The following is a 22,119-nucleotide window of genomic DNA, read 5'->3' as shown; positions in this document are numbered from 1 at the left end:
TCCACACTAAGAGGACCGGATACTAGATGGCAATATTTACTAATTCAATTTCCCGGATGAGAGAGCCGTGTGGGGTTTTAGCCGTGTGGCCTGAATTACCGAGTCCGGTCAGACCTGCACAGTTTCCTTAGTGGTTAAGAGTGCATCTATCTGGAACGTGGAATAAATATCTCAGACTTGTCATGTGTTTGAGGAGAAAAGGGAGTTGGAAAACAAAAACAAAACAACAACAACACTACTCTGTTAGCATTTCTTCTGGTAGTGCTGAGAAAAAAAAAAACACGTAGGGATCGGGCAATGAGTGTGCTCGTCAACAGAGGGGGCGGGACCAGCAGCATGAGCAGCCACCAATCGGGCAGCTGGGAGGGGCTGGGGCGGGGCTTATATCCAGGAAACCTTTACATTGGCTGAGGACAAATAAATGGCTGGGCATCTAAAAGTTGATTAGGCCACAACACTTGACTGAATCAAAAACAATCTATCAAAAGCTCGACAGAATCAATTCTACTCGTATGTAAGCTTGATATCTGGATCCCCGACCGAGGCCCTGCCGCTCTGTCCGGAGCCCACAGCAGCCTGTCGGCCAGGTTGGCTTGACCTTCTGTCCCAAACTCAGACTTAGGGGTGAAGCTTCTTATTATTGCAGACAATTATCTGAAACTTGGTAGGCTGTTTTCTTTCTAGTCTTCCCTGTGGAGGACAATGCTGTCAACCAAGGGACAGGGTTTGGGGTGGGGGTGGTGGGTGTGGGTGTGGGGTGCATGTATTTAAGGTGTGTATGTTTGTGTTATGTGTGAGTGCTTTGAAAAGGTAGGAGCCTCTCATAGCAGCACGCATTTGCGTTTCTTCTTGGGCTCTGGGGGCTCCAATGCCGCCAATATCGCCTCATCAAACACATTCTTTAGGCCTTTCTGTGAACACAAACACAAACACACAGGCTCAATGAGGGGGCAATGCAGACACGCAAAGAAAAGAGGTCAAGGGGAAACACAGTAACAGCTTCAACAGGAAAAAGAACCGGGTGAAAAACAAAAGCAGCATTGATCATCATTTAGTGGCGCGCCATAAGAACCCGTGGAATGTGAGAGTGCTGTTGGGGACAAAAACATGTAAATGAGTCTGCAACAAGCAACTCAAGAGAACTGTCCGTTTTCCTATGAATGTGGTTATTTCAGTTAGTTGTGTGAGCCAGATCGGGGATCGAGTGTGGGATTAAATGCAGTGCAAAGTGCAGTTGAACTGTGACCGCTGAAATCAAAGGCAAGTCAAACAAGAAAGTGGAGGAAAAAGAGAAGCATAACCCGACGCTACCACACAAAACAAATGGAATCGGAGCATTTGCAGTCCACACCGCCTGCTTTGCTTTTCTTCTTCACTCCGCTGGCCCCGCGCTTCAGGTTAAAATGAACTAACTCACTACAAGAGGACGTCCAGATTCAAAGAATCACCACCACAAACTAGGTCTACGGTCAGCTTCAGAGGTGAATGTTTCTTTTCTCTTTGTGTTTGGCCCTGAGCAGAGCTGCTTACACCATGCGCTCGGTCACGTGAAGTAACCAGAGCTGCCCCGACACAGCGCTCTGCAGTGAACCAGCGAGCCCCTCGGCGCTGCTAAACTCAGGCGACTAAACCTACTAAACTCTTCGCTGACAAAGCACTGGAAAAAGAAGGGAGCCAGAGAGAGAAGAGAAAGTTCATTAGTCCTTTATTCATTCATTTCACAGGTCATTTCACACAATTATAGCTTTTTTTATTATCTGGACTTCCAAGACAGCAGGACATGCACACCAGAGTCATATATAGAGAGAGTTGGGCCAAACAAGTGTGACAGCATTTTAAAGAAGACTACAACTTAACGAAACATCAAGTGTAGCTAAGCTATGAAGCAGATCAATAAGACAGTACCGTCATGGTACCAATCAGGAAAAACTAGTGGTTATATGCTGTCAAAATGGCCCGACACTCCCTACATATGACTTCAGTGCTCAAAAGCCCTACATGTAACCATCGGGAGAGTCAGACATCGACAGCAGTACAAAAAATACATTAGCATTAGAAATGGAAGCTCTGTTTAGTGTTCAGTCATGTGAAGCCCCCGCCCTCGCTTTAGACCAAACCCTCCCCGCATTAACTACTACAACTACTACAGGACAGAGGCTAACGATAAACAATGCCTGCATCCCACATGACACCCTACATCCTCGGTAAGATCCCGCTCTCATTGAGGGGCACTGGGCCAACGTAGGCCCTGTAATGATACAGTGGTGAAGTGCAGGATTTCTGATGTAAAACTCAGCCTGTACAGCATGTAAGTACATGAACACACCAAATGTCAGCAGCTACAGGTTGGAAAAGGCAACAAGTAAAGTCACTGAAGTGCAGAAAGGCTGTGAGTCAGTGAATCAGGCCATGAAACAAACATTAGTTGCAATGCAGGCTAGCAGTTTGGGTCGGCAGTTAGGAGAGGTAGCCGACTGATGGATCGGTCGGTTAGATGATTGAGACTGGTCTAGATTTCAAAGGCAGCACATGTAAAGAGACAAAGAGAGGGGAGGAGAGAGAGATGGGGTAAAGGAATGAAAAATGCAGAGAATAATGGCAATCAGTGGAGGGAGAGATGAGAGCAGTGGCACAGAGAGAGTTTAAAATATACAGCATTTCCTCTTTCTCTGCGTCTCAGGTGGCTCTAGGGCAGCTAGGATAGCTTCGTCAAATACATTCTTCAGCCCTCGCTGTAATGACAGGAGAGGGAAGAGAACAAGAGCACAATTAGCACAGCAAACACAGACAGAGACAGGTGGGAGAGGAGGATAAGAGGAACACGGCAGAACGAGGAGGAAAGTGTTTTCGTGAGATACAGAGAGAAGGTGTGACAGTTGCAGGACGACGAAGATGCGAAGATGAAGAGTGGAGTGCGATCGTGTTGAGATGAACTCTACTGCAAAGAGAGAGAGGGAGGGTGCCGAGATCCCCGACAGGAAACAGGAAATGACATCAGCAGCTATGCAACAGTTGTGCCAGGGAGAGAGGGGAGGAAGGAAGGAAGGAAGGAGCAGAGAGGTGGGGGCTACACCTCCGCTCCATCAACACTATTGTTCTCTGACTGAGTGAGGCCACGCTCATCTGTTCTCCTCTGACTCACGTTCCCTCTGCTCGCTTCCCTCCGTCAGTTTCCACCACGAGGACTCGGGACTTGATGGAGCAGGGAAACCCATAAAAGCACTGACTGATCTATTCATCAGACCATCCAACAGAAGCGCTGCAATATCACATGTAATGCCGAGTAAAGATTCGTGCTAATTGACGCTGTCTACTGTTGGTCCTAATAAAACCTTTCCACTAATAGCATATCATTTGTTGGATCTAATCACACACTGTCACATTAAAATAGTCGACTGAAGATACGCCAGACACGCTGCCGAAGAGGCCGGGAGTGACTAAGGCTCCTCTCGTCTCTCGAACTCCACAAACAGCAGCGTTTTCACATCATTTTCACCCCCCAAGGGAAAACTGAAGCCACTGTCATTAAGTCATTGATATCTTTACACGTTTATTTGCTAATCCAAGTCAGCGTCTTTTCAAAGCTGCACTGTGCCCATTCTGGTACTACAGACACCGTCAGTAAACCTTTTACTCTGGGTGTAGGAAGCATATCCCAGGACGAGGCCCAGGGCCGCGTTGGGCTGGGAGACTCCCAGGCCAGATCAGGGTCACTCTCCTCGGGGCTGGTAGAAAACACGTGAACCGACCCCCCTTACAAGAAACCCCACGAGACTCCACTCCGACGGGTTACGGATTCTACTACGTACTCTACTTAGAGCCTGCACCGCTCTCTTCACCAGCAGTAAGACAGCAAAACTGTAACCAGGAAGCCATATGAAACACGTCTGATCAACCAGCAACACCACTGAGCTCACGAGTTAGCACCGACACCGAAACCAAACCAGCATGCAGAACAAAACTCACCAACCATAGCGAGCACTGGCCAGAGGGGAATAGGGACATGTTCCTCTTTCCTCCTTTTTCTTACTTCTTGCCATTGAGGTGTGAATTAAGTGTGTCCAAGAGTGTACATATGTGTGTATACATTCATATATATATGTATATGTATATTACCTGCGTGAGGGCTGAGCACTCCACGTATTTCACAGCCTTGAGGTCTCTCGCCAGCTTCTCTGCCGTCTCCGGAGTGATGGGCTTTTGCTTGTTCTTGGCCAGCTTCTCTATAGTGGATGGGTCATCCCGCAAGTCAATCTGAGTCCCAACTAGCAGGAAGGGGGTCTTTGGACAGTGGTGGGTGATCTCTGGAACCCACTGGATCCACAAACACAGGGTTATGCAACAGTCAACACGCTGTGCCACTAGCATTTAACATTGGGTTGTCAACTCAAGCTTGATCAGCTGTCAGATCCACAGAAAATAACGGAAAGATTCGTTCAGCCGCCCTCTGTCCTCTAGCTTCAGCCAGACAAGTCTGAAAACTGTTGATTCATCTTACATACAATGACACGGTGCTCCGATTTGACTGCACAGTACAGTAGTGGACAACCACTTTTACTGGAATAGGGAAAGAAAAACTAGCTTTCTTGTTTCAGCTTTTAGAAAGAGGAAAAAAAGATAGCCTCTAATAGAAAAAGCATTAACAGTCAAAAGCTAGTAGAACAGAGGCGACCCACAAGTGATTTGGGACTTTGGCTCAGTATTGTTGTCAGCTCCTTAAATGTGTTAATTAAAAGAACTGCACGTGCTGCCACTATCATGTCAGCAACCGTGGCAGAGACACACATGGGATCGACAGCACCAACATTTCTGTAGGTCTGACATGACAAAACATTATCATTTATTCTAAAAAACCCTCTCTGTACAAGTCCACTTCAAGTGTGAAGAAAACATTTGTGATTAAAAACAAAAAACACAAGTATTGATTGGCCACTGAACAATGCACTCTACAGCAACTGATCTAATAAAGGTCACGTAATGTAGTTACTTGTCAAAAGAAAAAAAGAAACATATTTCTAATAAAAGCTGATAATGACAAATCAAATGCACCTCACGCTGTCAAACTGTGATTATTATGTTTAAATATCTATTTTATTGTTAAGGGAGGATTTAATAATTTTAAGATATTACAAAAAAACAAACAAAATAAAGCATCTACATTTCACAATGGGGGGGGACTTGCCTTTTCTTTGACGTTTTCAAAGGAGGAGGGGGACACGACAGAGAAACAGACAAGGAAGACGTCCGTCTGGGGATAACTCAGAGGTCGTAACCTGTCGTAGTCTTCCTGACCTGGAGAAACCACATACAAACATGTTGAACTCGCTCAGGCACAGCACCTGACTGCCACCAACACACGCTCTACGCTCACAAAAGTCAGCCTGTGAAGGAAGACAACTCGTCGTTTTTTTCCATGCTTTCCGCTTGACGTCATACAAACACTTCACAGCACAAAATGTATATACATTGGCATTAATGGGTAATAGTTCCATAAACTGGATACTCTGGATGAACAGAACTAAACAAGTGTTGGTTGGAATGAGAAAGACATACCTGCTGTATCAAACAAGCCCAGAGTGTAGGGCTCGCCTCCAATCATTACAGTGACAGCATAGTTATCAAACACCTACAACACAGACAACAGACCAAAACCAATGGTTAGCCACTCATTTGCTCAATAGTAAATTAATATTAATATATACACATTTCATTTTGCAATTAAGTTGCAAGGTTAAGGTTAAGGTTATTCATTGTGTGACATCCTTTAAACTGACCACCTTCGTGGATCAGGTTCTAGCTGATACAGCTCGAGACGACGGTTTTAGGAAGCTGCGTTCAGAAAAGGAACTTCCAACACGCAGCAGGAGGTCACACCGATTGGTCAACCATGGTTTGATATTTTTTAAGAACAGCAGAGAAAATAGGATAGATTTCTTGTTATCTATTTTGAAGAACAGTAATGCTCCAGAACAGCAGATGACCTGGGACGTTCACAGTTAGCAGTGATGCTAGCTTAAAGAGGCTGGGCTAACCCGAGTTAACGACTGACACACTGTCACAGCTTTCTGAATTCAGACTTTTGAATTTATAGTCTACATGTACAACAACGTGGCCTGTAATTATGCTGATAAGGCTGTAATTATTTGGTTCACAGGGTGTATCAAACCAAAACCAGTCACGTTCCAAACTTAACATCCTGTTTTGAACTGTTCAGAATGAAACTAAATGCTGACACAGTGTTAACAGTAACTCCAATATACATCTTAAATATTAGTAAACTGTGCAGCAAGCTAACACAGAGGGCAGCCAGAATCATATAAACTCTGAAGTAACTATCACAAACACAAAGGTGGGACGTATCAGGTCGCACGGGAATGAGCTGAATCCGTCGACTGAGCACGTGGTGGCTGAAAGATGGACCACGTTTACATAAGTTGAAGTCCTGTCTGTCTCTCTAACAGGTGTCCACGCACTTACCGTAGGTACATATTCAGAGGGAAACTTGTTTGTGGTGTAAGAGATGAGCAGGCAGGTTTTACCCACAGCACCGTCCCCAACTACAACACACTTGATGGTCTGCATAGCTGTGTTTTACAGTCTTCGCTACTCATTCAAGATCTGGAACAAAAAACAAATAGGAAAGGAAACTTCATTAGTTGATGGCATTGCTTTCTGGCTGAACAAACAGCAAAGTCACCACGAGCAAACGGAAAAGTATTCGCCCCACTTCGCCCCAAGGCAGTGTTGCCAACTCTTTTCCAATGAAAGCAGCTAGCACTAGCTCCAAAAGTCGCCAGATGACGTCATCACGCAGTCATCTGCATGTTGATGACGTCATCACGCATTCACTTGCATGCAGCTTAATGCAGCGAGAGAGAGATCACCTTAATTTAAGACATATAAAAACGTAGACAGAGAACTCTTTGGCCAAATAATCACAAACTCACGACGGGGACATCGTGTATTTGAAGTAAAAAAGATACTTTAAAAAATGGGAGGGAGGAGGGAGAAGATCAAACTAACAATTTAAAAAGGAGGGGAAGACAGACAAGAGCCGCAGCATGGGAATTAATCTATTATCTGAATAGATTTCTCGCCTTTTCCCTGGTGGTCTGAATAAGTCGCTAAATTTGGCGCTAGTCGCCTTTTAGAAATAAAATCGCTAAGAGGGTCTGAAAAGTCGCTAAGTTGCAGACTACAGCATCAGTTACAGCCTTGAATCTTGCGGATTACTTATTGTACCGTATTGTGCCGTGTGGACATTTTGTGTCAGCAGGACACACAAAAGGAGAAGAAAGCGTGTGGTGGGGAAAACCTGGAAAAGCTCCGCAGCAGATTGCATTTCCATTACCTGTCAATGACAAACTGTTGGTAAAAGCACTTCAATATAACTATAAAACTGAAGCCTGGAGTAAAAATGTCATTACCTACTTGACATGGAGATGTTTATGGGGAGACAACCCCGTCTAGTCACAGATTAATAACTGGACCTCCCCGATCAACCACGGGCTCAAGGGAAGTGTCCAGGTGTCCACATGAGGTTTTTAATTTAAGGGACCGAGGGATCGTATGGACAAATGACAGTATAAATGTGCTTCACACAGGGGCACTGCACTGTTGTTGCTGTGCTAGCACAACATTAAGAGTGTTTAGGTGGAGGAAAATGTGGAAGGAAAGGAAAAACACCAGATTGGGGCTGGCTGCTATCCACACAATTCCCAAGATGCAGATTGGAAATCAAACCAATACTAGTGTTAGTCTGACACTATAGAGGTGTCGAGGAACAGCAGATCACACGATCTTCAACTGACATTAAACAGGGTATTATATGTACAAATACCAACGCATTGACAACAATAAGCTCACAACATGTTAAAGACTGGCCCATGACAGTCAAGTGTTTCAAGTTCAACAAGCTCACAGAATTGGCTTGGGCAGTATCAAGGCATTACGGTATACCGGGGGATTTAGAAATCCTGAAGGTATGATTTTAAATACCGTCAGAAACACAGATGCTCCTCTTTCTGGTGGATCGATCAGATTGGCTCTTAGATGGTTTATTTTCTGTGCGCTCAGTTCGGATTTGAGTGTGTATTTTTGCTCAAAAGCAGCTCTGTGCTTTGTCTCGTAACGTTAGTGGTTAGCTTTTAATAGCTGCCACGGTCTGCCCGTGGGAGGATTGAACACGTTAAAAGTCTGTCCTTTGTGGATTAAAATGCACAGATTTGATTGGCTGAGTAGCGTCACATGAGATGATTCTGGGCCGCTAAACAGGGCTGGGTTTAAAAAAAAAAAAATAAATAAATCGATCTTCATTTGAATTATCCGATATCGATTCATAAAATCCGAGATGGATCTTTTGATACATGCGTGCGGCTTTAATCCCGTTCGGGCTTGTGTCCACGCAGCCTAGCGGGTTCTTTCTGGCAGAGAAGCGCTGGAGCCGGCGCGGTGTGTGTGAGAGAGAAAACGCCGCGCGCGGGTTTTGTCTCTACGAATACGTATTCTACGTATATGCATCACGGAGGTTTTGAGAGTCGGTTCCTGGGCTCACCTGACCGAGTGAGCAGTCATCAGACAATCTATGTCTAATCTCTATATGCAGTCCATGGCCTAATGTTTCTAACAATCTAGCCTTTCCTTTTGATAACAGCACAGCATTTAGACATGCTACACTATTTCACCCTTAAGGGTCAAGTTGTTTGCTTAATATCCATATATTTATTTCTAATATAATGGTTGGGGAAACAGCGGGGCGTCTGAGTGGAAGTGTCAGCTCTGTCAGAGGTCATTTAAAGGGTCAATTCTTTATGTAAACATTCATATTTTTAATAATGCAGCAGGTTACAGGGATCCTTGTACAATTTTTCGTTGGTCAGTCAAAACAACTAATCTGAGGATGCCACCTTGGGCTGCAAGACATTTTTATGGGCAAAAAGATTCTGCAGATTAATCTGTAGAGAAAATAATCATTGATCGCAGCCCTAAATTCAGCCGCCATTACTCTTATTATTTACGGATTTGTTGGGTCTCTGTAAATAATGCTGCTCTCTAGGAAAAGTGCAATGAGATAACTTCTGTTATGAAGTGGCGCTGTATAAATAAAATTGAATTGAACCTGTGCTTTTCCTACTGTGACGTGTCAAAATGTGTTCAAGGCCTATAAGATGAGCAAAATGATAAATCTGGCTCTGTAACAATGTGGTGCATCTTGACGTATTGTGCATTTAGAGACAACACCCTATACGTAGTATGTGGACTACTGTTTCTCCTCCACAAGTCACAGTATGTCAGTGCTAAGCCACTGCAGAGCTCTGCACCACTGTGTGGGGGTGGGGGTGTCACTGAGAGAGGCAGGAGCGACAAAGCTGCAGGCACCAAATGTTACATTGTGAACATGGTTTAACAAGGGAACAGGACGCAGGCGGACGTCCTGCACAAACACATGGCGTACAATGGTACTGGTTTCTTCACCATACTAATCCCTATGTTGGACAGGCCTTCGTACTGTATTTGACTGAATGACAGACCAAACAGTCTGAAATTTGAGGCCAATTACACAACTTCACACACTTACACAATTTCAATTTAGATCTTGTCAACATGGAAGCCAAGGGGCATTTCTTAACCTCTACTTCATGCAACTCTTTACTTTAAGGTCTTATTCCAATGTAACCAAACTAGAACTAGCTATTGAAATATATATCCAATGCTGCTAGTACAAATATCGATACCAAAACAACCTACTTTACTTTGCTGACTATTAAGCCAATTTCCCAACAAAAATCTTTTCTGTATTAAATACAAGACAAAAGTGAAATTATACCAAGAAACACCTGGTCAAAAAATACTGAGTTTTCCTGTCCAAGACGCTGTTGTGGTAGAATGCTAAACAAAAATGTGATTAAAGGGTAGGGCTGCTTCCGGTAATGGCCAGCGAATAGATTACGCTCCCGGAGGCAGGCCAGACTGAGGCACGGACTCGACACCTTGCAACCTAAACTAAAGGCCCGCTTCTTTAAGACTCAAGTGAGGTTGCCCTGTGCAGCTAAGAAGGAAAATACAGATAAGGTTAGAAGGTTAGAGCATGCCACTAGACACAATCAATGAAACAAACCATTGCACAGCACACTAGGCTATTAAGACAAGCTCACTAGGTTAAGTCCAAAAATAACATGGGCAGGGATTTCCCTCAGATGCTGAATGTGTAATATTGCTGGGTTCGTCTTTTTTTGCTTCTAAAAAAACAAAAAAGCCATAATGGTTAAGCTCCATATTAACAGTGTCCAAAACAGACCGATGAGACTGCTGCTGTGGGAGTACGAGACCTTTGCAGGACAAGTGGAGGGTTTGTGGGTGGGAGGGCGGTGGGGGTTTACGTCCGTGCTGATATAGATTGACTGATTTATTTATTTGAGTGTCCTGCACCATATGGTGCCCAGCACATAAGGGCTTGAAAAGACACTAGACAGCAGTGACCAATAGGATGGCCACATGACAAGTCATACAGTTCCACAAAGGACATTTCAAAACATGACAGAAACGTCCCATTATGATGGATACAGTGTTCTCTGTCTTAGTTGCTGCATTTTCTATAAATCTTACCAAGACATCTCCTGATTTAAGAGCTAACCCAACATATTACCTTCAGTACAAGTGCCTACTGGTTTGTTGTAGCACCTGAATGGAGAGGCGGTGGGATAACGTAGACCTCCCAGTAAACTTCTCACAGGCAGGTGACAGGCAATTATAAGGGCTGCATCCTGTGAGCAGCAGCTGGCATGAATGGAAGTTCAACATTTTGGGTGACTTGGCTGGCAATTTGATAAATGGGGTTCACCAAAGGTTGTTTTTTTTTTGTTTTGTTTTTTTGCTTTAATTACCCCGCACCCCGAGGAACATGACACTGACGTGTTACATTGCCAGTACATTTATGGAGAGCAGTGCAGTTTCCCCAAAATGTCTACATGCAAAGCAGTCACATTAAGTGTCATTTTGATCTCCAAAGTTTAGAGGGGCCCTTACTGGGTTGGGTATTTGGATGATCTTCAACTTTCCGACACACAAATGGGAGGAAAGCTGTGCCTCGGCCACCAACAAATTCAATTGTTGAGCAAGGGAAAACCCTGCCGTTGTCTGGAGGAATCCTTTTACCATTTTGGCCAGTGAAAGAACAGTTAGTTTCACTGCATGGCGATTTCTGTTACTTCCACACAACAGTGTATGAACTCATGTTATCATTCTGCCCTGCAGGGCCAATATGTTTTCATGAGACAATATGTGACTGAGGGAAATCTAAAAACTACTTCTAAAAAAGATAATCGTTTTGAAATATTTGACAAACTAAGATAAACACAGCAGTAAGCCGATGACAGAGGGTGGCTGCTGCTGCTGCAATAATGGTGCCAGACTTAATCCAGGCATTTGTGTTTGTAGGCCAGCTAGCACTCTGAGGGCAGGTCAGCTTAAAGGCTAGCAGTGAAAGCAGTTGAAATTCAGTCTCCCCATAACATAAGGCTCCTAATTTGAAATTAACTCTGTGTGGTAGGCACTGCATCTAGCCAGACACTCTGCGAGAGTCCGATAAGCTCATCAGATCTGAGCAGTGTGCGTTTCTTTTGAAGCTGACTACTTCTGCCAACCCCAGAATCAAACATCACTGCATGCAGTTTCACGCCTGCGAGGCTGCGTCTGGCATTACATGGATTTAGCAACACATCCTCAAAGATTTGTCACAGCTTCCGTCCAAGTCCATCCGAAACAAAGACTCAGCGACGCACTCAAGCACAGGCTTGACGAGGAAGATCCTTGGACATCTGGCCGTTTGAAACTTGACACAGGCAGACCTCAAGGGAAACACATAAATCACACGCATTTTCTCGTGAAATCGACTCAAAATCTACGGCGAGTTGTCCAAAAATGGACTTTCTGTTACATTAGTGTCCACACAATGCATGGCATGTCTAAATATGTGTAAGAAATTGCTGCCAGCGGCCCGTACGTGTAGTTATCGCCAACTACACAACAAAAACATTTCAAGATCACACCTGAGATGGCTACCGCTAAAAACTACGGCTAGCTGGGATACACTGAGTTAGCCTTGGCTGCTGTATTTCGGCCACATCCACGGCCTCAATCTGGCCTAATTTCCTGCCGGCTGTTTAAACGAACGACACACTAATTTAGCGGTCCCTCTTTTTACCAAGTCAGTATTGTTAACAATACTCCAGCACACACACTGCGCTGTACAACTATAATCCGAGTCACCGCACAGACAATAAAAAAATAAAAAAAAACCTAACCTGGCGTTTGGTACGCCTTTTTATTCAGCTCGTTAACCAGCTAACCGCTAGCTAGTAACTAGTTACAGCTTTTGCGATTTTCTGGCTTTACTTGATTCTCAAAACACTAAAAATCACCAATAAATTCGATGTGAAATGTGGCTGCTACAGAGCCCCAGGAGGTTTATTTACTAGCCAGTCCAATGTTACAAAGTGACTGGCTACTTACCTACTAGATGTGCTAACTAACGTTACTGTCCTCCCCAATTGGCTTGCTAGCTAACTGGCTAAGCTAACCATAGCGGATGCTGTTGCTGAATGAGATATCTAATTTGACAATTACAACCTATGTACCACAGATGTACAGCATAGATGCCGTTGACAACACTCGCACTAAAATCCAACCACAGCTATATCCCAATAATACAAAAAATACATTTTCTCCATACCGTATCCTCTGTTTGTGTCTCTACGCCGGGCGTTGGCAGCTCCGCGCTAGGGGCTTCCCAGTCAACAGAACAGGGACACGTTGCGTGCGTAGTGACCTCCTACGTAATTACGTTAATCAATTTCACTACCACCAGGCTACTTTTCTCAAACTAAGGGCAAAATCCAAAACCAACCAACCAAGCAGCTGAAATGATTCAACAGCTAGTCTGTGGTTTCAACATTTAAGAACACAGGTTTGCATGGTAGACTAAATTGAAAACTGTATTTCTACTTCTGAAAATGAACCTTAAAAAAGGGACAGTTCACCCCAAAATCAAAAATACACATTTTTCCTCTTACCTGTAGTGTGCTTTGAGCTCCACGAGCCGAATGCCACACAGTCCCATTATATTTGAACAAATGCAGACGTCTCTACGGCCGATATCTCCAGAACTCACACTCACTGCAGCTCACACCGAAACTCTCCAGATGGATTAACAGCTCTGCAGGTGAGAGGAGGAATGTGTCTGATTGTGGGGGAACTGGCCCTTTTAACTCCACCTTAGTGCCGTTTGTAAATACAGTATTTGATGTTGACAGTCACAAATGTGTTTCACCCACTTTGCACAAGAAATTACACCAAAGGAACTTGTCCCTGTATGTATACACATCCAGTAAAAATGATCAGCTATGGAGCTTGGAAAATGTTATAAATATCAATGACAGGGTAGCCTGTACAGAGAACGCACAATCTGGACATGTGCTTGAATTGTGCTCCACACGATCGGTTGCATTTGACTCATTCTTTCATGCTTCGTGCAGTTTTTATCTTTAACATTTTTACTTGCATTACGCTGTCCCAAAAAGGTACACTACCACTTCTCTCCATGTTTCCCAACACTTTGGAGCTGTGAGTTTGACCTACTCAAGTACAATAGTGTTGTCTACCGCTAGGTGGCACTGCAGCCCAATGATCCAAATACAACTGAGGCTCAGAAACATTTAGTGGAATAAGTTCAAATACAGACTACAAGAGCTACAAGAAGAAAAGAGAAAAAAAAAAAACTTTATTCTCAAAATGTGGTAAAAAGAAAATACAATATTCATGTTGTACAAACACAAACATACTCAACACCAATTTGCAAAAACAAAACAAGGGAAATTATTTGTTTCTAGGAAAGGTAAGATTTGAAGGCATCTCCATTGTCCTAGTTAGAGACACTCTGCAGCAAGGTGATGTTGTCTCCTTTCAACATGATCCTCCCTGGGAGACACAGATAGAGGAACAAAGAGTGAGAAGTCCAAGTGGATCGGAACAGCAAGATGATGGATGGACAGAGATACAAAGTGTCAGTTCACTTTTGGACAAAGCACAGAGTCCCCATTAAGTGGGCTACAGATGATGGAGAGAAGGCAAACGTGCTACTGATCTACAGTGACCCTGGATTCCCTACCAGCCCTGCCCCTCACAGCTCAGGTTAGGGCTGGGCGATATATCGAATATTAAGTCATGCCGATGTCCGTATCGTCATATTCGAGTTTTCAGTGTTTCCGCTGGTCACCACTGAGGGGTAGTTACGTTACTTTAGTCAGTGTGTAGCTGAGCTCAGGTCGCAGTATAACAGTTAGCGAAAGGCTGCGTGTGGTGTTTGCTGCCACAGAAAAGAAATAAACAGTCCCCGTTTATGTGACGGTGCTACGGCGTCTTCTACACTTCTCTGGTAAAATGTAAGCCCCGTCTGTGGAGTCTGTCAGGAGGAGGATGTGTGTATTTAGAGTATAAATATCGAAATGTAGGAAACTTACCCAGCGGCTTTCTGTTCTTAGTCTTCATGTGGACTTCCTCAGCATCATCTAGAACCAGGTTCATGTACTCATCAAAACCCTAAGACAGGGAACATAGAGAGAGAGAGAGATCAAGAGGGGTCCCAGCCAGAATCGAACCGTGGACATTGCAGTTATGTGGTATGTGTCTCAACCCTGCCTCTGTAACTCAAATACTGATAAAAGCAAATTATTTAAATTAGGAAGTAAAATAATGAAAATGAATGCTAAAAAAAAATAATAGGATAACTTGTATATAAAAGTGTCTTATAAGTGCGATTACTTAAAATACAATTCTAGGGAGTCCAGTGGTTTTAATTAATTCTTACTATTAACATCTCAAGGATTTTAAGAAGACGGTCAGTTCTTTTTAAATGCTTCAAAAAAACAGGAGGAGATCTACATTTGTGTAAATAAATATTTTGCCAGCAGAATCAAACTGTTTACACGATATTCAGTGTATCGGTCTTTGTGGCTGTCATGTTCTCAGTTGTATTGAGAGAAACTAATGTCACGCTCTACAGATGCCTGTTTGAACTTTTGTATTCAATAAAAGTATGGGAGAGTTGATTAAAAACTAAAACTTGCATGTTGTTGCAGGATTGACCTCCATCTCATCTATGACGTAAACAACAAGCCGTAGGTACGCTGTGCACACAACATATAATATGCAGACAGACAGGCAGAGCACAGCCAAGTCTCTGAGAATAGAGCAGACGTAGTTACGTCGCTCGCGAAGCAATGTCTGGAAAATTATTCAAACGAAATGATTTTCTTTTTACTATTTCGAGCACTGGCCCGATCGGGCAGCTGGCTGATTGTATTTACTGGCCCGACGTAACTTTTCAGTGGCCCCGGGTCATCCCTACTGTTGGACCCTGACATCATAAAATGTCCTCAACATCTTGGCATTTGGACTTCCAACAGAAAAGCCTGACTAATCTGAGGAGATTGTCAACAGTTATTTGATGTTTTTTGTAGCTTCAAGTATTTCAGATGCACAATATAAACATATAGATTTGTACTTTAAGAACACAAAAAGCTGGATTGATGTGATTGGTGTGAAATTGAAGCTCATCCCCTTTTCACACATTATTATATAAATTGGGCTGTTCTATCAAACTTTTCGTACGTCAGTATGCAGCCACCGTAAGCCTACATTTTTAACATCCCATGGGTCTCTACAGTGCAAACATTTTGCTAGCATGTGCGAGTGAAAACTAGAGTGTGCAAACGTAAAAAAGTATTTGGGCGCACCGGTGTGAATGAGTCTGAAACCTGGATTCATGTGGAAAATACACAGATTCACTGACCTCCCACAACAACAAATGTTATCTCTCCTCTCATTAGCAAAGAGCAGCGTACAAAACATTCAGGTAGCAGCCTCTCATTTTTAGCCGGCGCTCTCACCAGCGCAGGTCATATCAGACGTCGCTAATTAATGTTAACTGACAGGCTGATTGAAAGATGGTTTGTCTGGTTTGTGTGCTCTCTGCAGCCGGTGTCTGTACTCAGCCGAAGATCATTTGTGAGGGAAGAAGCTCCACTCTGTACAACTGTGAGTGGACTGAGTGTTTTGTAGTACAACTCCACAGCAGAGTGATACGTCTTCTCTAGGAATACAATCTAGCTGATGGCATAACATCAATTTCAGGTAGCATTCTCCCAGTTAAACTTTCATGCGTATCATATCAATAATAGAAGCTTATCATCTTAATAGTTCTGAATCAGGACCTCCAGCACTTGGAGAAATCTGCTTGTGAAAAATAAGGTGTGCATTGTGTGAGTCAATAGGCTGCAGTTATTTCAATGTGGCAGATACATATTCAATCGACGTTTCATTTCCTCTGCTATCAGGGTCCAAATTTAACACCCGCCGAGCACCAAATGTGGTTCAATTTTGGGTTTGTCAGAAAAACAAGTCGGGGTCACCGGCCAGGTGGCTGGTAAATAATTTGGAATCACAGCGTAGGGCCAGGTTTACGTCACTGTGTTATTTTACGTGTACCAGCTGAGACTAACGTGACCCTCACGGTCCACCGTGACGTCAGCAAATTAAATCAAAGCAGCTTAATTCTCTAATCAGGACTCCGAGGTAGGCTATGTTTCACATCAGGTGCTAAAGTCCAGTCCTAAATGTGCTTAGTTAAAGTACATTCCACCACTGCTCTCTAGTAAACCACATATTCTCTAACTTACTCTATCAAGCCATGAGATCCATGCAACAGCTTTGTTCCCATTCTGAACCTTTATTTCAAAAAGGACTGAACTGCAATCAAAACATGTCATCTGTAGCAGGATTTCACTGTCAATGTACAACGGTCACAAACATTAACTCAAGAGATGAACAGCGCCTGTGCTGGAAACGTTCAACGTATCCGGTGAAAAAACAGGCTCCCGGCGTTATTTATTTACTTTCCAGCATCTCAGCAGCAACGTAGCGTGAAGTCAACACCAGACTCAGACCACCAGCGCACCGCCGTCTGCTGAGCTGCAGAATGATGAAGAGATGCTCTGACGCTAACCTTTCAATCTGCTACTGACCAACAAACTACGGCTGGCTAGCTACCTCGCTAACACAGCAAACGGAGTGACGTGACGGTTGTCGGGGACAGCGTTATATTAAGGTTATATTGAAAGGGGAACATGATGGTTCATTGTTTATTAACTTTCCAGCAATGTATTTCACAAACTAGTTAGCAGCTTTCTGTGAACACACCGCTTTGACTCCACCACGTCTGCTCAGCCGTGCACAAGGCACTCTGCTGCATGTGCTGCAGGATTGTAGCCATAGCGACGGCCCACATTTCCCAGCATGCACTGCCTGGTGCTGAAAGCAGCTCAAGTTAGCTGCCTTATGTTCCAAAATGCAAATGTTAGTTTTTCCTAGTGTTTGTAATGAGTCCGTTCAGAACATGGTGGTTTATGTTGGTAGTTGTCACTTTTGTGCTGGTTTATGGTATTAACCATGTTACATTTCACCAGCTGTATTTTACTGGTATGAAGTGCTTGCCACTGTAGTGACAGCGCCCAATGCTGGAAAGACTTTGTGGAGACACACATATTAACAGGCCTTTCTTTCTGCCATAGTGAGAAGAAAGCAGTACACATCAGCTCAGATCGCCGTTACTAGTGCTTTAGGCCGATAATATCAGCTGTAAATCCAACGTTATCTCTTCAGACTTGTTTTCATTCTAAAAACTTGAGGTAATTTTGAGCTAACTAATGCATGATGCAGTTTTATGGTAAGTAAAATCAATTTCTGGCTGGTACATTTCCCCCGTTTACCTGCCATTGGCAGCTGAGCCAAAAAGTTCATTTTGCACCCTGTCTGCTACTATGAACATTGAAGACAAAGAACTTTTCTAAACACACCAGCTTTTGAGGGTGCATGTTATTTGCCACATGTGAACAGCACCCTCAGATGTATCCGCTTTAGTGGTCTCAGACTCTCCTCCAGACCGTTCAGCGTACTTATTCAACGACTGCCCTGCGGTGTTGAGAAATCAAACTACACATTTTTTTTATTCCAGTTCAATGAAACAGAGAAAAATAGCAAAAAGACAACTTACAATAATGCAGCCCTCTATCCGCATGTTCACCTGTTCATACAACCAGACCTGGATCCGTGAGCGCTGGGGATGAGAGGGACCAGAGATGAGAATCCCATTGTATTCATACGACACAAATCAGAAAGAGCTATGGAAAAAAGCCTTAACTAAATACTTACGTTTTGTAGATACCTGAAAATTAGGTTCTGACACATGGAGTCAAGGAAATTCAAACACACAAACACAGGTACAAGCTGAACGGGTTACTGCTCATGAATGGTGGCGTTTCAGACTTCCCCCCACTGGAAGTAAGCTTTTCAAGAAGTGTGCCGAACACCAGCTCAGTGTAAAAACGTACCCAGGCAGTGCAGATACTGCCTGGGTACTTGGACGCTTTCCACTAGGATGTGGACGCGGTCCCGTCAGTGGAGGCTTCGCATGTAACGTTAAGGGACGACGCACTGTCGTATGCAGTGCAGCGTGCTATGGCTAACCCTGACTTAGGTACAGCGGCCCCCTGAGTGCACTTCAAAGAACCAGACATGTTTGCTAAAGTATTTGAAGTCAACACACAACCTCCTGCTTGTAATAAGTCCTTATAACTCCGTTTAAATCCCCCCCGAGCTCGCGCTCACGGTAAAACGGTGACTAGCTAGCTAACGAGGACAGGTTAGCCTAGCTGCTAAGTTATTGTAGCAAGCAATTCAACCGCGGCTGTCGTTCATTGCAATAAAAAGGATACAATGGGCTGCACCATAACCTTCTGGACCTTCTGCCCTTGTCCTCGGTACGCCATTCCTCCGACAAAATACCAGCGCTGGCTAAATGATGAAAAATGTGCACCTTTTCAGCTCAGTGCACTTTAACGAAAGGCTCACGTTGTGGGGTTGCTCCAATGGCGGGCTTCCTTCCGCGTGCGGTGCCCGTTATTATCCAGACGTCACGTGATGTGAAACAGCGTCCCTGCAGGTAGGAGGTCAGTACCGCACCCACCGGTCGCTCCACAAACAGCACACAAACTTTCAGCGCTTTATCGATCTGTGTCTTGCTGCACAAACCAGTTACGCAGATAAAAGCACTGATAATCACAAAAGTCATCTTTCAGTGTGTGCAGCTACTGCGACAGCCGAACACAAAACAGACTTGCCTATAGCAGTTTTTTTATTTTTACATGACTTTTACCTAATAGCAAATGCTCGCTATGTAGAAAGCTCCGAATCCGCCATCAAAGCTCCTTCAATGTCTCCTTGCTGCCATTCACGATGTCCTGCACCCTTGAATGTCTACACCAGTACTCTCAGTTAAACTTGTACCAGTAACGGGTTTTTTTTTACATTTGAACTATTTAGTAAAACACAGTGGTGCAGTGGTAGTGTTTTTCCTTCGCTTTGCACAGATGCACATGCAGTATGTATGTGACCCATACATACTGCTGCTGACAGTGTTAATAAATGAGGGCCCTGGCACATCCTTACATTAGTGGATTTAAAAACAGTTCACCTCGTTTTCATTTAATTTACAAATCATTGTATTACACTTATAACATATATGTACTGAGTTTATTATTCAGCTTCTAATATGTACATAATTGCCTGAACAGATTTTTTCCCCTTTGGCAGCCATGGCCAGATTAACCCACCAGGTGGCCCCATGGGAAAAAAAATATCATGGCTCCCTCTCACCCACCGCTGCAACAGTTCCCGCAGTGCTTTGTCTGTTTCTGGGCCTAAAGTCTTGATTCAGGGCCCTCGGGGCCCAGCACCCTGTCTGCCTGCCACGTCCTGTGCATGATCCGAGCATGTGGATGACACAGCTTTCTGTTTTCCAATACAGCAGATTGGAACTTGAATTTCCATGAATCCTGAGTGCACATTAATGGCCATGTGTTCAATAATCACACATATTGGTGTAAGCCTCAGGCGTCCACATACTTTTGCATGTTTATGTGTTTATTAACCTGTAATGTCCTTGAACTGGTTTCAAGTCCTGTTGTGCGAAGAGGGAAAAAAGAGATGCCGTAACAATGTGACTTCATCAGCAACTCAATACTTTTGGCTTGTGAAATGTAACAATTAAATGTATGAAATTTTAATACCACTGAATTGAAACATTTTACACTGAAAAATCATCTTTCTAAATGTATATGGTCTGAATTCACATCTTTTCCAGAAGTTCATTTCAAGTTTTGCAATTTTAAAAACCTTTTTTTTTTCAAGTTCACAAATTCAGACTGAAAATTCAAGTGTGTGCTGTAACTTTTCTTTCTTGGATCATATAATAATAATAAAATACAACTTTATTTATAGAGCACTTATCAAAACAAAGTACAAAGTGCTTCACAACAAGAGAAATAAAATACCACAGTGAATGATGAAATATAAAGAAATAAAATACTTAAAATACACAAAAGCAATAAAATAAACAGCCAGTTCAGGTAAAATCAGGATCTGCTTTCAGATAAAAATGTGTTTTGAGAAGAGACTTAAGCGAAGACTCTGACTCAGACAGCCTGATGTCTTCGGGCAGGTTGTTCCAGAGCCTCGGGGCCCTGATGGCCAAAGCTCTGTCCCCCTTAGTTTCCATCCTGGACTCAGGAACAGACAGGAGACCCCTGCCCGAAGATCTCAGACTACGTGAAGGTTCATAAGGGATTACAAGGTCTAAAATATAGTCTGGAGCCATGAAGAGCCTTAAAAGTAATCAACAAGATCTTAAAATCAATCCTGAAACCAACAGGGAGCCGATGTAAAGAGACTAAAACAGGTATTATGTGGTCGTACTTCTTGGTCCAGGTTAAAAGCCGAGTTCTGTACAGTCTGCAGTCGTGTCAAAGTTTTTTGATTAAGACAAGTGAACATGCTGTTACAGTAATCGATGTGTGAGGAGATAAAAGCATGTACAATAGTTTCTGCATCACTAAGATTTAAAATAGATCGGATGTTTGCAATATTTCTGAGGTGATAGAAACACGATTGGACAAGCTCAGTGATATGTTGCTCAAAACATAAATTGCTATCAAACAGGACAACAAGATTTCGTGCAACAGGCTTGATATGTTGTGACAGGTTACCAGCAGATGGCAGTATTTGTTTAGTGATGTGTTGGGGCCCAATAACAAGGATTTCAGTTTTATTTGAGTTGACCTGAAGGAATTTATCGACATCCAGTGTTTTATGTCAGACAGGCAGTCCAGCAGGGAACTCAGCATACTAAGGTCAGTGGGCTTGACAGGGAGGTACAACTGTGTGTCATCTGCATAGCAATGAATAGAAATACCATGTCTGCGGATTACATCACCCAAAGGAAGCATGTATAAGGAGAACAGTATTGGTCCCAGAATTGAACCTTGAGGCACACCGTACTTGATATGGGAAAAGGATGACATGAAGTTATTAATGCTGACACAGAATTTCCTATTGGACAGATAAGATGAGAACCAGTCTAGTGCTGTGCCAGATATGCCCACCCAGTGCCTCAGTCTATCTAAAAGAATGCCATGATCAATTGTATCAAAGGCAGCACTTTTAAGTCCAGCAGCACAAGAATTGAACACATGCCTGCATCTGCATTCATTAAAAGGTCATTAGAGACTTTGAGAAGGGCTGTTTCAGTGCTGTGGTGCTGACGAAAGCCAGATTGGAACTTTTCAAAGGTATTATTGTTCCCCACAGCAGCAAGAAGCTGCTTAGATACAACTTTTCAAGACTCTTCTAAATAAAAGGCAATTTGGATATTGGGCGATAGTTATCCAGGAGGGTGGGATCAAGCCCAGGTTTTTTTAGGACTGGCTGGACACAAGCTATTTTAAAGTAATCAGGGACGCAGCCAGTAGACAGCAAGCTGTTAAAAATAATTTGTAAAAGGGGCGCAATACAATCCATAACTTCCAATAAAAACCTAGTTGGGATTTTTTCCAGAGGGCTGGAGGACACTCTCATAAGAGACATGATGTCTGTGAGTTCAGGCAGAGTAACAGCAGAAAAATTGCTCAAAGACTGACTCACCACAAGCCGAGCGCCACACAGTCCCACTAA

General features: G+C 43.4%; 2 protein-coding genes across 5 annotated transcripts in view; both read right to left on the bottom strand.

The window, feature by feature from the left end:
- Positions 1–13,367, bottom strand: part of LOC122886115 (cell division control protein 42 homolog) — a 14,343-nt gene extending 976 nt beyond the window's left edge. The window contains exons 1-6 of one of the 4 annotated variants that reach the window (XM_044218082.1): positions 13,071–13,367; positions 6,478–6,618; positions 5,554–5,626; positions 5,183–5,292; positions 4,117–4,314; positions 1–911 (exon numbers count right to left, since the gene is read on the bottom strand). The exon at positions 1–911 is cut by the window's left edge and continues 976 nt beyond it. In XM_044218082.1, coding sequence (XP_044074017.1) covers positions 822–911; positions 4,117–4,314; positions 5,183–5,292; positions 5,554–5,626; positions 6,478–6,582 — 576 coding nt within the window. In that variant the 5' untranslated portion in view covers positions 6,583–6,618; positions 13,071–13,367 and the 3' untranslated portion in view covers positions 1–821. Of the gene's footprint in view, positions 912–1,688; positions 2,733–4,116; positions 4,315–5,182; positions 5,293–5,553; positions 5,627–6,477; positions 6,619–12,730; positions 12,882–13,070 lie in introns of those variants that run through there. The other 3 variants (XM_044218066.1, XM_044218073.1, XM_044218091.1) reach the window with 3 other exon arrangements.
- A 389-nt stretch (positions 13,368–13,756) lies between these two features.
- Positions 13,757–19,022, bottom strand: snrpe (small nuclear ribonucleoprotein polypeptide E). Its single transcript, XM_044218102.1, has 5 exons — positions 18,828–19,022; positions 18,265–18,291; positions 18,107–18,169; positions 14,517–14,595; positions 13,757–13,974 (listed from the first exon to the last, which is right to left on the bottom strand). Exons 1-5 carry the CDS (start codon positions 18,879–18,881, stop codon positions 13,919–13,921), a joined length of 279 nt encoding a protein of 92 aa, XP_044074037.1. The 5' UTR covers positions 18,882–19,022; the 3' UTR covers positions 13,757–13,918.
- Between the last annotated feature and the right edge of the window lie 3,097 nt (positions 19,023–22,119).

The sequence above is a fragment of the Siniperca chuatsi genome, linkage group LG2, assembly GCF_020085105.1.
Source record: "Siniperca chuatsi isolate FFG_IHB_CAS linkage group LG2, ASM2008510v1, whole genome shotgun sequence".
Taxonomy (NCBI): domain Eukaryota; kingdom Metazoa; phylum Chordata; class Actinopteri; order Centrarchiformes; family Sinipercidae; genus Siniperca; species Siniperca chuatsi.
Note: the sequence above shows the minus strand (reverse complement) of the source record. Positions and strands in the feature narration are given on the sequence as shown.